Here is a 15,418-nt window from a genome sequence, read left to right as displayed (position 1 = left end):
AGTACCTACTAATGGGTATGGAGTTTCTTTTGGAGGCAATAAAAATATATAAAATTGCTGGGCATGGTGGCACACACATGGAATCTCATATATTCAGGAGTCTGAGGCAGGAGGATTGTAAGTTCAAGGCCAACCTGAGTGACTGAGCAAGACCCTGTCTCAAAATAAATATAAAAAAGGAGTCAGGAGCTAGTTCAGTGGTAGAGCACTTACTAGCATGTGCAAGGCCTGGGTTCAATCTCCAGATGACAACTGATTGTGGTGATGGAATAAAACTCTCAATAAACTAAAAAGCAATTAATTGTATGTATTAAATAGGTAAATTATCTGGTATGTGAATTACATTTTAATAAAGTTGTTATAGGAAAAATAGAGTAAAAGGCTGCATGTATATAGTATAATCCCATTTTGTAAAAAAAAAAAGTTTACTTATATAAACTTAGCAAAAATATCTGGATAAACAAAGCTAAATGCTATTTCTAGATGAAAGAACTATGGGGATTTTTTTCTTTTGGTTTCCCTATATTTCCTATAACAATTAGAATTATTTGGGTATTGAAATCGTAGCAGCCTGTAGATGGCAGACTACAGCCAGGTTTCTCCTACAAACTACTGTACTAAAACTTCAATACAAGGCCACCAGGAAACCCACTGGCTGGGTTCTACTCCTGGCTGAATTCTCAATGGATCTTGACAGATGGTGCTGCCACCAATGTACCTCTAAAGACCACTGAGTGTCACCAAGTGATTCCAGCCATGACCAAACAGGTAAGTTCCAAGTTCAGAAAGATGTAAGTGGGAAACTCCCTGTGTTATTAACTACACTAAAACAGCCACATCATAAACACACCAAAATAAATGTGTGATCTCCTTCAAGCATAAAAACTGTTCGGCATTAATGGGTAATTGGAATTTTATGGTTGTAAAGGGCATACTTGCCTCTCTGTAGAACAAATCTGAATTATTATAGACATCGTAAGCCAAAAGATTCGTCTGCGTCCCCACCAAAAGAGCATCGCAGCCAAGCTCAGGGCTCAGCAGTCCTGCAGTCAGGCAGCTGACTGCCTGGTTAATGTTGAGAAGAGAAACATCAGACTCTTGGGGGCTCTGGAGGGCTCGGGATGCAATGAAGTTCTGGGTCCGTGTATGAGGATTGTGAATGAAAACCTAAAAACGAAAACAGTTAATTACATTCTCCTCAAATACCAAAATCACCAAATTAATGTCATACCTTTAAAAAACTAGGTTATTAACAGATATCACAAAACTTAAGACCTCCCACAAAACTTAACACACTCGTACACAGTTCCATACATGGCCAACCTTCGGTCATTAAGAACTATGGAAATCTGGAGGTTCTGGGCCTTGTAAAGAATAAGGTAAGGCAAAGCTCACACTGCTCACAGGGCAGGACACCCCAGCACTCTCACAAACCAGCCCTTCCTCATCCACCCAGGCGGCTGCATCCAGCGTCCCAAAAAATCACAGAAAGCAGAATGAACACTTCCTTTAGTATATTTTTTCCAAACATCTAATAACTTTACTTTCTAACCCTTGAAACAATCTAATAGTTTGAAAATGTTTTACAAACTTAAACTGTCAATCAAACTTCTTGAAGACTTTTCATTGTCTATACTAGCAAGTCAGAATTAATTTGTCCAAAGATATTAAATCTGACGGTTTCAATTGTCATAAATATAATCATTTGAGTGACTATATAAGTCATTCAATTTCCTTGGGTTTCATCTCTGAAAAGGAGTTTTGGGGTAGGAAAAAAATGCATTCTCAGGAGGGGTAATACTGCTCTCAACTGGGTTTGGGATGGAAGGGTGTTAAGTATTAGAATGTCTTGTCACCAGGCATGGTGGCACATGCCTATAAGCCCAGCAACTCAGAAGTCAGAGACAGGAGAATCACAAGTTCAAGGCCAGCCTCAGCAACTTAGTGAGACCCTGTTTCAAAATAAAAAATACTGAGGATGTAGCTCAATGGTAAAGTGCTCCTGGGTTCATGTCCCAGTACCAAAACAAAACAAAACAAATCAAAAAACAACTGTGGCCTCCAAAGGGCCACAAACAAAAATAGATAAACCGTATGAATGTACTATTAAAATTTCATTGGCGAGCAGGCTGAGGTGGCACACATCTGAAATCCCAGCAGCTTGGGAGGCTAAAGAAGGAGGATCAAAGCCATCCTCAACAATAGCGAGGCGCTTAGCAACTCAGTGAGACCCTGTCTCTGAATAAAACAAAAAATAGGGCTGGGATGTGGCTCAATGGTAAGAGTATCCCTGAGTTCAATGCCCTGTACTCACCCCCTAAAAAATTTTTTAAAAATTCATTGAGGAAATTTTCAGTGTGTTACAGAAGCTACACGTGGGCCAATACAACAAAAGGATAGAAACCACTGCACTAGAAACCTTTAGGCTTTTCTGGTTGTCCAATTCATTATATTTAAAACGAATATTTAATTCCTTTGATATAAGCTTAAATAGTATTAATTTTAAATTATTATCTATACCTAGTAGCACACTCAACAAAAAATAATTCTCAAAAGAATTGACTAGAAACATGTAGAAAACACATGCAGCTACTGAATAGTACCTTCATGTTCTCATTTGTGTGATTCTTTACAATATGCTTTTGTAAACACTAGTGGAACCTGACCCTCACACCAACCCCTAATTTACAGACGAGGTCAGAGGGGAGAGGGCCCTTCCCAAGGTATCAAGACTGTAAGTGACAGTGAAAACACGAAGCCTGGTGCACTCCAGACCCCAAGCTCCAGCCACATCGTACTTCCTTTTATAAGAGTTCTGAATACAAGAATCCATGCAGGTTTCCAGTGACTAGAGATGCTGAAAAAGAACTTATGGGCTCCACAGTCTTTGGGGTTGTTGTTGTTGTTGTTGTTTTGGTAGCAGAAATTGAACCCGGTGTGCTTCACCACTGAGCCACATCCCCAGGCCTTTTTTATATTTTATTTAGAGACAGGGTCTCGCTGAGTTGCTTAGGGCCTTGCTCAGATGCTGAGGCCGGCTTTGAACTCATGATCTTCCTACCTCAGCCTCCCAAGCAGCTGGGGTTACAGGCATGCACCACCACGCCCAACTCCCTCATTCATTTTTTTTTTTTTTAGAAGTTGATACACCTTTATTTTATTCATTTATTTATATGTGGTGCTGAGAATCGAACCCAGTGCCTCACACATGCTAGGCAAGCGCTCTACCACTGAGTCATAACCCCAGCCCCCCTCATTCATTATTAACCAGAAATGGAAGGAGTGGAATTTTTGCCAAGAGTCAACAGGAATCCCAGGAGTCAGACTTCTTTCCTGTTCCCCTCTTGCTGTTCTCTGCACACATAAATAAGAATGCCCAGGGAGACCTACTTGTCCCTTCGAACAGGAAAAAGCCAAGCTCAGTCACATGACAAATGGACAAGAGTCCAAAAGGACTGGCTGAAGTTCATACATCATTTGTTCTAGCTGAGGAGTTGCTGTAGAAAGGTAAATTAACTGATCCTCCGCACCACCACCACCAGCTCCATGGTAAGGGAAAATATGTTCCCAGAGGAAAAACACTAAGTTCATATTGCAAGAAACCCATCCTTAAAATATCCCTGGTCAGGTGCCATGGCACATGCCTATAATCCCAGCTACTAGGGAGGCTAAAACAGGAGGAGCTTAAGTTCAAGGTCAGGCTAGATAACATAGTGAGACTCTGCCTCAAAAAAAACAAACAATTTTTTAAAATAAATAAATAAAATATACTCGCTTGGGCCAAGATATGACAAAGTTCTGTTTCTAGAGATGAAGGCCCTATTACTCAGAGTAGGCCTTAGTCTTACCAGGAATGTTTGTTTTTAAAGATATATTTACATGTTATGTGAATCACAAGATATCACCAATTATTTTTTAAGTCTCAAGATAAAAGACTAGAACTATTCAGATTTGTTCTAAAAACAAAGTATTTAATTACACAGAGCACCAGATCCTCCGTTTGCCATCCTCAGAAACAGTCCTAGAATCAAGTGTTCCTGCCTCCCACTCTAGGTCACAGTTTAATGTGAGGGTTTCCACAGAACCTCTGCCTGGTTCCCTGCTCCCACTCCTATGCCCACCTCCCTGCATCCCCCCATACATCCTCCACACAGCAGTCAGAGTCCCTTCATCTAAAACATAAAGCAAATGCTATCGCCTGCTTTATTGAAACCCTCAGTGGCTTCCCCACATACTCAGTCAAAAACCAAAGTGTTTACAGTGGCCTGGAGGCTGACCCTACATGATCTGGACCCCAGCTGCCTCATGGCCCCATCATTCCTTCCCATGCCCACAACCTCCTTGCATTCTGGAACACACCAAAGCCGCTGCACTTTGCTACTCCCTCTGCCTGCAAGGCACCTGCTCCACATATGCAGAGCTTGTCTCCTTATCTCCTTCAAATCTCTGATTGAAAGTTATGAGAGGCCTGACTGACCACTCCTTTTTCCTCCTGTGGACACACATGCACACACGTAATTTCTAGTAAAGGGCTCCAAAGGGAGCACCTGAAAAGCTAAAAAAAGTGCCAGGCATGACAAGTCTTCAAATTCAGGGTTGTGCACCTACAGCACGATCAATATACATTTCTTTTGGGGATTTGTCTGTGCCTTCTAACAACTAACATTGTCATGTACAGACCCTGCACTAAGTACTTTACTCCATTATACTACTTAATGGAAGTGAATTGCTACTCTTCATGATATCCAAAGGCATATCATATGACATAACAAAACATGTATGTGTTGTGAAAACTATAAATCATTACACGAATGTTAGCTATAAAATGCACACTGTGGGTCAGAGAACAGGCACTGTAATCTCATTTCACCCATTTCCAGTTGAGTGGCTTCAGGCGCTGCTTTGAACCTCTCTGAACTATTTCTAATCAGCAAGGTAGAAATCACAATAAGAAAATAACAGCTAACAATTAGTGATCACTTCCTGTATGACACGTGCTTTACATGTATTAACTTATCTACGCCTCATGACCCTAAATTACTACAAAGTATCTTGCCAAAGGTCAGGAGATAGTTAATGGAGCCAGGATCCACACCTGTGCTATGCTATGCTACTGCCCTTGACCTTGTAGCAAAGAAGATGAGGTAATTAACATAATAAGGTTTTGTACTTGTGAGAAGTTATTACCCCTGGTGACACTGTATTTCATGTATTTGATCTCTGTCTGCAGTCCTTCTACATTTTAAGCTTTCTTAAAGTAAGGATTCCAATTTCATCCCTGAATCTAGCATAACAGAGGTGTTCAGAATTCTGATGAATGTTAATTGACCATGCCTATTTTGTACAACATATGGCACATAAGCAAACACATACTGCCTAGTGAATATATTATGGGGGAATCCCTGGCTGTACCTGGTCAAGGATCAAAAGTGCAACTTGGGGGTTGGAGATAAAGTTCAATGGTGGAGGGCCTGCCAATGACAAGAGAGGCCCTGAGTTGCATCTCCAGGACCACACACACACAAAGAGCAATTTGATCTAATCAGGGATATCTATAGGCTTTTCTCTTTCTTCTCCTGCCACCGCCTGTAAAGAGGCAGTGTGACAGTGCGAGGAGTTCAGAGCGACCGGCAGAGGCTCTGGGCCGGATTCTGGGGTGAGGTAACACAGCTAATCCTGGCCAAGCCCCTTTCCTTCTGGAGACTTCCCTTCCCTAAGCTCCTTTTCCGTCCAGGGACGCCCCAAAGTCCTGGCGATCAGAAAACGCTCAGAACACCCTACTCCTCTGGGCAGGATGGACAAGCACCCTAGGACTACGACAGGTTGCCAGGCAACCCGGGGCGGGGCCGGCGCGAGGGGCGGGGTCGCAGGGGCGCGGCCTCGGAGGTCGCCGGGCGCCGGGCCGGGGCTCGGAGCGGGTGGGAGCCGTTACCTTGCCCGCTTGCGTGGCGGCCGCCAGGCACGGGTGAGTCCCGTCGTAGCACCCTACGGCCACCATGCGGGGGCTGATTTTGTGGCGCAGTTTCAGAGTGAACACGGGCAGCAGCATGATGGCGGCGACGGCTCCGGGACGTGGGGCGCGGGGACAAGACCCGCCCGGCCCGGGTTGCCTCGGGCCGGAGACGAAAGGGCCCGAACCCACCTCGCACGCCCCGCCGCCCGCTCCTGCGGCTGCGCGCACCCGCCACGCTGCTTCTGCGCCTGTGCAGGCACCGCCCCGCCCGTGTGCGGCTGCGCGGTGGTTCGCGCGGGGATGGCCGAGAGCGGTTCTCGCAGGGGGGCTGTCACGTCTTCTGCCGCTGTAACTTGTCTGCGTGAGAATAAATTCCACCCAGGTGCCTGCGGTGGCCGCGTCTGAGCCAGTGCACCCCCGCAGGCGTCCCCGTCCAGCATCACCAGGCTGTACCCCTGCAGACCCTGCACATTTTCGCCCTGTCCAAAGGGCCTTCGCTTAGCTGTGGCATCAAACCACAGCAGTTGCCTGCACTAAGTATTCCAGTCCTCTCAAAAAGAGAAAACAGTTTTAAACTCTCACATTAAATAGTCCCTGACAGTGGATATAACCTTATTTGGAAAAACGATCTTTGTAGATGTAATTAAGTTGAAGAGCTGGATTCGAATGAGCCCTGAACTCAATGATGTGTATCCTTACAGAAACAAGAGGAAACACCCAGGTGCGATGTTGCACACCTGGAATCACAGCGACTAGGAAGGTTGAGGCAGGAGGATAGCAAGTCTGAGGCCAGCCTCAGCAACTTAGGCCCTAAGCAACTTAATGAGACCCTACCTCAAAACAAAAAAAACAAGAACAATAAAATAAAAAGGGCTGGGGGTGTGATTTAGTGTTAGAGTTCCCCTGGGTCAAATTTTTTAAAAGGGGTTGAGGGGCAAAGTCAAAGATTGGCATTATGCTATTAGAAACCAATGAATAAGCCAGAGGGTACCCTAGCGACTCAGGAGGCTTAGGTAGAAGGATGGTTTGTTCAAGGTCAGCCTCAGCAACTTAGGGAGACCCTGTCTCAATAGAAAAAAATAAAAATAAGAACAGGTGGGAATGTAGGTCAGTGGTAGAGTATCCCCTGGTTAAATCCTCAGGACCACCAAAGAAAGAGAAACCAAAGCATAAAGGTACCAGAAGCTTGGAAGAAAGGAGGGAGTATTCTTCACGGCCCAGTTGACATCCTGATTTCAGATTTCTGGTCTACAGAACTGGAGAGAATAATTATCTGTTCTGTCAAGGGGTGGGAGAACTTTTAAGACTATCTATGGTTTTTAAATGCAAACATGCAAAATTGGAAAGTTGTGACCATTCATTCAACAACTATTTTTTGCCGGCACTCTTCCAGACAATAAATAACAGTAAACCAAAGAAAAATCTGCTGTCCTGAAACTGACATACTAGTCAGGGGAGACCAGCACAAAACAAGAAATACACAGTACATCATTTGGCAGTAAGTACCATTGAGAACTTTAGGAACAGGGAATCCAGGTTCATGGGGAATGCAATTTTAAATAACGTGGCAGGGAGAGACTTCACTGAGAAAGTGACATTTTGGCAAGGATTTGAAGGAAACAACAGCCTCAATGGAGCATGTTCCAGCAGGGAAGGTTCAGATGCAAAGGCCCTGAAAGCTCACTCTAGCTTCCTCTAGAAATGGGCAGAAGGGGAGATTGATGAGAAGAGCAGCCACCACCAGAGGACCTATGAAGGAGCAGCCAACAAGGAAGCGGAACCGGAGAGAGAGCGTTGTGTCTGAGCAGCTGAGTGAAGAGCAGTCAGCCAGAAGAGGGGAAATAACAACTGGCAGGTGCAGTCCTTAAAGATGCAGTTAAGTCTTTAAAGATGAGTCTTTAAATGTTCTTGTATTTTATTTTTGTATTTTATAATTGTAGTTATACAATGAACATCTTTTTTCAAGCCTGTTAGTATGTCTGTGGTTAGTTGCAACCTCTCTTGGAGATAATGTAAAAGGACCAAATTTGAGGGTCATGATGAAATGCAAGTCCTGAACCAGTGACCTCTGAGTTCACTCAGTCCCTTTTGGCCTCAGTGCTACTCCCTCATCTGTCCAGACCCCAGTCTCCTGTGGCAGCTCCCTGACCAGCCCTGTAATGCACTTTGCCTTGGGTCTGTCTACCTGCCCTGGGCCATCAGATCGTAATGCTTTCTGACTATGTTTCTCTTCAGTCCATAAGCTTCACCTCCACAAAGTCGTCAGGTCACTGAACCCACTCCACTGTGCTAACTGCTTATCACAGGTTGATCACCACCTCTGCCAGGAAGAGCTTGAAAGAATTGAATCTCTGCGAGAGATCATTGTAGACGGTTCATTTTTCCTGGCCAACATTTATTGGGAATTTCCTTGTTCTAGACGGTGATCAAGGCCCAGGGATACACTGGTGAACAAGAAAGACAAATCCATCCCCTCATGGAGTTTGGATCCTGTAAGAGATAGGGAGCAACAGACATTAAACATGAAAGCAAATAAGGTCATTTCATCTGGCCATGAGACGGATGTGATGGGGCTCACAAAGATCGCTCAAAAATGTGATGTTTGAACTAAGAGCATTATGATACAAAAGGGACAGCCGTTACAAGAGAGGCAGAAGACATTCCAGACAGAAGACACAGGGCCAAGGGCCAGGGCGGGCGTGTTTAAAGATGAGAAGGCAAGCAGGAACCCAGTGCGGGAGAAAGGTTAGCAGGGCCCAGATGGCCCAGCCCTGGTGGACCAGCCCACGCAGCCTGGGTTTGCTCTTGGGCAGGCAGACAAGTGCACAACCACTGGCTTTCCATATAAGGCTGGTCTTGGCCTCCATCCAGCTGGAAACCTCGCTTGCTCCATGTACTGCCCTGGTGGTCTGTGACTTTGCGGTTGCTCTTTCTAACAGGACGGTACAGTCATTAGCATCAGCATCACTAACACTTACCAACCATTTTCTAGCTGCCATTCTAAGTGCTTTATGTGGATCATTTCACTTAATTCTACCACAACCCTTTGAGGTAGGTACTGTTGTTAGTCCATTTTACAGAAGATGAAACTTTAGCATCATCCCCTCCTCCCTCCCTCTCTCTCTCTCTCTCTCTCTCTCTCTCTCTCTCTCTCTCTCTCTCTCCCTCCCTCCCACGCTCTCTTGCTCATTCTCCCTCTCTTCCCAGTATTGGGGATTGAACGCAAGGGCACTTTACCACTGAACTATATTCCCTTTCCTATTTACTTAGAGACAGGGTCTCACTAAGTTGTTGAGGGTATCACTAAGTTGGCCTCAGGCTTGCAATCCTCCTGCCTCAGCCTCGTAAGTCACTGGGATTACTGGTGTACACCACTGTGCCTGGAATCAATTTCTCTTTATAAGTCTTCACTGGCTTCCTATTTTCTTTTTTTTTTTATTTATTTTTATTTTAAACAAATGAGATACGTCTTGTTTCTGTGTACATGAAGTAGAGGCATACCATTTGTGTAATCATACATTTACATAGGGTAATAGTTTTTTATTCATTCTGTTATTTTTTCCTTCCCCCCCTCCCCTCCCACCCCTCTTTTCCCTCTATACAGTCCCTCCTTCCTCCATTCTTGCTCCCCTCCCATCCCCCATTATGTATCATCATCGGCTTATCAGCGAGATCATTCGTCCTTTGGTTTTTTGAGATTAGCTTATCTCACTTAGCATGATATTCTCCAATTTAATTCATTTGCCTGCAAATGCCATAATTTTATTATTCTTTATGGCTGAGTAATATTCCATTGTATATATATATACCACAGTTTCTTTATCCATTCATCAATTGAAGGGTTTCTAGGTTGGTTCCACAATCTGGCTATTGTGAATCAAGCAGCTATGAACATTGATGTGGCTGTATCTCTGTACTATGCTGATTTTAAGTCCTTTGGGTATAGGCCAAGGAGTGGGATAGCTGGGCCAAATGGTGGTTCCATTCCAAGTTTTCTAAGGAATCTCCACACTGCTTTCCAGAGTGGCTGCACTAATTTGCAGCCCCATCAGCAATGTATGGGTGTACCTTTTTCCCCCAATCCTCGCATTGGCTTCCTGTTTTCAACCAAAGAAATCCAAGCTCTTTAACAGATTACACAAGGGTCTCCAAAATATTCTGACCACCATGAATCTCTGCAACCTCATCTTTTGCTTTTTCCCTCAAATCCTGTCCCTTAGATGCCGTTTCTAGACTCTGCTCCCCTCGTGTCTTCTGCCTGGAATGGCTTTCCCCGCCCCCTCCTCTTTGAAGCTTGGTGTGGCCATCACCATTCCAGGGAGCCACGTCTGGCGGCCTATCCCTGCCATTCCTGTTCTTAGGAGGCAGCCCCACCTCCTGTGTGGCTCCATCAGATCTCCAGCAGTCACATCATTTGTTACACTGAGCAGATTTGAGTTTTTGGAGCACAACTCCAATTAGGATCAGGAAGTCTCCCAGAAGGACAGGGAAACTCCCAGCCTCTCTGCCAAACACCGATCCAGGCAGGGGACTTAGAGGTTTTCCTTCAAGGAGAAAGACCCAGAGTTGACCCTCTCCTGCCAGGAGTCCTGGAGTCTCCTCTGCCTCCCATGGCCCACTAGGAATTACTGGCTCTTCAGAGGAGACACCAGTCAACCTTGGGACAGTGGGAGCTGGGGCTCTTGAGGACACAGGACTTGCAGGGGGAACAGAGCTGGCAATGGGCCCTGGGGGACGGTGGTGTTGTTGAAAAGCAGCGCACAACTTGGGAGCCCCCGTGGCACGCAGACCTGCACACATTCATCCTCCCTCAGTCACCAGTGGAAACAGGTCCACCATTGAACCCTGACACTCATGTTTATTGAGCACCTTCTCTGTACTAGCGACTTGGCACAAGCCACTCACTAATCCTCATAGCTGCTCTCAGGGGAAGACACCACCATCCCCATTTTACAAGAGAGGAAACTGAGTCACAAGAGGCTCTATAACATAAGCCCAAAGTCACACAGCTGAGAAGTGGCAGGACTAGGATGGCAAATCCAGGCAGTTGGACTCCAGAGTCTGAGCCCCTGACCACTGCACCACACTGCCCAGTAGTGAACTTCCCTGAGCTCCTGGGGCCTTGTCTAGAAAAGAGAAATATCAGCTGCACCACTTCTGAGGAGCAGTGTGGGGAGAACTAGGCGCACTAATGAAAGGGCTGAAAGCGATGCCTGGCCCTTAATAACGGCCGCCATGAGCGGGTATTAGTACCTCTGGGAGGAAGGGCTGCCTGTGGCTGGGTGGGGTCACTGGGGTAGGACACTTGATGTCTTTTTTCTTTTTTTAGCAGGTAGAATTGGCCCAGTTTTCTCTCAGTCCTGGGATTGGGAAACCAGCCTAGCTAGTCCAGTTCTAATGGGTTGGATCAGGACCAAACTTTTGAATCCTGATTTGCTGGGAAGGGGAGGGACCTAGCTGGCCTGCGGGACACGCCCTCTCCTCACCTGAGTTTACAAAGCAGCCCCGCTAGAGGGTGTGCGGGTGTTAAGAACAGATCCTGCTCAGGACTCCATAAAGGCCTGGTCTTGATTCTGTCTTGGAGGGAGGTTGGGCGGGAGGCCCACAGGACAGGAGGTCTCCAACAGTCAGAAGGCTGACTTCCCAGGGGGACTGGGGCTTGAGAAGGGCTCCTTTAAGTCACAGGCTTACTTCTGAGGGAAGACAGCTGGAGAAGGACTTTGTTGTTGTTGTTGTTGCTGTTCTTTTTAGATATATAGGACAGTGGAGTATATTTTGACACATTATACATATGTGGAGTATGACTTATTCTAATTAGGATTCCATTTCTGTGGTTGTACAGGATATGGAGTTGCACTAGTCGTGTATTCACACGAGAGCATAGTAAAGTTACGTCCGATTCACTCTACTGTCTTTCCCATTCCCTTTCCTCCTTCCTTCCCTTCATTCCCTTTTGTCTAATCCAATAAACTTCTATTCTCCTCTCACCCACCCCTTATTTTGTGTTAGCATCCATCTATCAGAGAGAACATTCAGCCTTTGGTTTTTGAGATTGGTTTATTTCACTTGGCATGATAGTCTCCAGATCCTTCCATTTACTGGCAAATGCCATAATTTCATTCTTCTTTATGGCTGAGTAATATTCCATTGTGTATACATACCACTTTTCCTTTATCCGTCCGTCAGTTGAAGGACACCTTGGTTGGTTCCATAGCTTGGCTATTGTGAGTTGAGCTGCTATAAACATTGATGTGGCTGTGTCACTGTAATATGCTGATCTTAAGTCCTTTGGGTATATGACAAGGAGTGGGGTAGCTATATCAAATGGTGGTTGCATTCCAACTTTTCTGAGGAATTGGAGAAGGACTTTTGCCTTTCTCTTTATGCACTGTAGCACTTGCTGTTTTCACATCAGATTGGTCTCACTTTTATTTTATTTTATTTTTTTTTTATTTTTATTTATTTATTTATTTTTTTTACGTTTACATAGGGTAATGATGTTTATTATATTTTTCCCCTCCCCCCCACCCCTCCCACCCCGGTCTCACTTTTATGAAGAAGAGGGGGAAAAAAAAGAAATAATAAAATAACAGCTTCAGGGCGGAGGCTGTCTGTGGGTAATTTTAGGATCCAGAGCCACATCCTCTTTCCATCTGCATGGCTCCAGAGCCTGCCTATGAAAGACTGCAGTCTTAGGTTCCCCGGACTCTTTAAGGGGCATGGCCATGAGGACCCCTCCCCAATCCATGGAGGAATGATGGGGGGAACCACCGGATCAGAGCAGGCTGCACAGGGCCAGGCTGAGAGGACGATTTGTCTGACTGCCTGCAGGAGCAGCCCTCCTGGGCAGCCCGCCATCCATCTTCCATTGCCTGCCTCCATCTAGAACTCCTGGTAGCTCTGCGATTGGCTGCGGTGGCCGTGGGCTGAGGCTGACTATGTCGATGTCTTCTCTCAGCTCGTTTCACGCATGTCCGAAATTAGGATAAAGCATTGCATGTCAGAGTCACTTGGCAGCATGTCACATGTAAAAATATAGAGAGAGACAATAGACGGGGGCAGGGGGGCTACCTTCAATAATAATAATAGGTGACATTTGTTGAGTGCTTACTATGTGCCAGTCTGTGAAATTCTTAATTTGAATTATTATCTCATTTAACCCTCAACCCTTGAGGTGGGTAATATTGTCCCCACTACAGATGCAGAAACTAGTTTCAACCCCAAGTTCTCTCTAGTCCCTGTGTTATAGTCAGGGTGTCCAGTTGGGGTCCAGGTCCTTGGTGTCCCAAAGACTTGAGCAAGACACACACAAGTAAGAGGCAAAGTACATATTTTTTGACAGTGAAGGTGAAGATTGGGTAGAGCCAAGTGGGCCCCGCAAGAGAGAGGAGCTCAGGCCTTCACGTCCAGAAATCAGTGACTTAAATGCTGAACTGTGAGGCTTCTCTTCCCTATATGCACCTGGTTGAAGACCCTGCCCCATTTCCCCCACTGGTTCCCTTGTGATATCTGATTAAACTATTGCCCACTTTTCCCCCATTGGTCATTTTGAAATACCAAAACTGTGGCGGGAGTTGTCATGCTATCCATGGGACTTATCATAAATAAGGACATGATTGTCACCCTACCTCCGCCATCTTGGTATCCCTGAACACCTAACACCTGCACATCCCATGAAACTGGTAGGAAATGCCATCAAAGTCAGTGTTAGATATTCCCATACCCCACTCCAGAGACCCATCAGAACCAGAAAGGCTTACTGGTTCCTGAAAAGGCAGGTGGCCTCTGACCCCAGTCTCTTGTGATGGCTGCTGGTATCCTGGTTCATGCTCCCAGTGGCCTCTTATAATGGAAGATTCTCTGATGCTTCATGGGCTTGGAGCTCCTTGGAGGGCCATACATCCCAGCATCCAGGGTCCCATCCCTTGAAGCATCAGGTGGCCCTCCTCTAAGGACTCTTGCCACATTCCCAGGTGTTAAGACACTAGGGCTGGGGATATAGCTTAATGGTGGAGCACTTGCCTTGTGTGCATGAGGCTCTGGGTTCAATTCAACCCCAGCACAAAAAAAATAAAATAAAAAATTCTTGCAGCTTAAGTCTGAATGATCTCTCTCAGGAAGAGATGCTGAAAGTGTTACTCCTCATTTTCAATACATTTTTGTATGATAAAGGGTTACTAAAGCTCCCTAGAGGGCCAAAGAGCTGTAGTTTTGAACTTTCTTTTTTTTTTTTTTAATTTGCTAGTTGTATATTCTCCATTCACCTCTCCAGATCCATTTCTCCTTCCTCTGTCCTGGTCTGTGCAGGCAGATCAACTCTAAAGGGGTATGAGGGAATTTGGGGGAGGTGATAAAAATGTTAGATAATTTGATTGTGGTGATTATTATGTAGATGTATACCTTTATGATATCTAAACTCATCAAACGGGGCTCAGGGTGTAGCACAGTGGTAGAACCCTTTCCTACAAAAATTCACCAAACTAAATACTTAAAAGAAGTGTATTTTATTATACATAAGTTAAGACTCAGAAAAAGTTGATTTTTAGATTTTTTTAAATCAACAAGTGTCAGAGAATGGGAGAACAGTGACTGAGATTGGGGGTCACTGATGACCTCATGGCTGAGGCATGCCTGGTGCCTGGGAATGTTTCTGTGCAAGGGCACAGGATGCCCAGTTGCTGTGGCAATGCCCTGCCTAAGGAGGCTCTGTCCAAAAGTCTTACTTTGACATTGATCTCAGGCACGCAGCTCCCAGGGACAGAGGAATTCTCATGTTAGACAACCAGAATGTTTCACCAGCTCTGCTACTCCTGAGCCTGTCCACTTAATAGTAACTTTAAATAATGAACTTTCTTGAGAGCAACATAAAGCTCTAAATATTGCACTTTGCAGTTGTGGATTACCACTGTGGAAAAGCTGCACAGATGTTTCTCATTTCTGTAACTTTCCTGAATACAAAAAATAGTGCTTGCATAGTCTTTAACCTGATGAGACATATATAAATAAAGATTATGATCTCGCTGATAAGCGGATGATGACACAAAATGGGGGGTGGGAGGGGTTAGTGTTAGGGTTAGGGTTAGGGAGGGGGGCAAGAATGGAGGAAGGAAGGACTGTATAGAGGGAAAAGAGGGGTGGGAGGGGCGGGGGGAAGGGGAAAAATAACAGAATGAATCAAACAACATTACCCTATGTAAATTTATGATTACACAAATGGTATGCCTTTACTCCATGTACAGAGAAACAACATGTATCTCATTTGTTTACAATAAAAAAAAAATGGGAAGATGGTCAAAAAAAAAAAAAAGATTGTTGACATAATTCTTTAGATCTGCTTCTCTCATCGAGAGCAGGTCTCCACCTGATCCCCGCTGTATCTTCATAATGTGCATGTACAAGTCTTTATTTTTCCAAACCCCCACTGCCCCTGGCCAGAACCTCAAGTTTGACTGCACTGAACATGGC

The 15,418-nt window shown here is 45.1% G+C and overlaps 1 protein-coding gene across 1 annotated transcript in view; it reads right to left on the bottom strand.

Moving 5' to 3' along the window:
- Positions 1 to 6,179, bottom strand: part of Bbs2 (Bardet-Biedl syndrome 2) — a 31,315-nt gene extending 25,136 nt beyond the window's left edge. Inside the window, exons 1-2 of the mRNA XM_047527880.1 lie at positions 5,933 to 6,179; positions 940 to 1,167 (exon numbers count right to left, since the gene is read on the bottom strand). Coding sequence (XP_047383836.1) covers positions 940 to 1,167; positions 5,933 to 6,049 — 345 coding nt within the window. The 5' untranslated portion in view covers positions 6,050 to 6,179. The remainder of the gene's footprint in view (positions 1 to 939; positions 1,168 to 5,932) is intronic.
- Positions 6,180 to 15,418: the final 9,239 nt, after the last annotated feature.

This window comes from Sciurus carolinensis, chromosome 16 (assembly GCF_902686445.1).
Source record: "Sciurus carolinensis chromosome 16, mSciCar1.2, whole genome shotgun sequence".
NCBI lineage: Eukaryota > Metazoa > Chordata > Mammalia > Rodentia > Sciuridae > Sciurus > Sciurus carolinensis.
The sequence above is the reverse complement of the archived record's forward strand: the minus strand, read 5'-3'. Positions and strand labels throughout refer to the sequence as shown.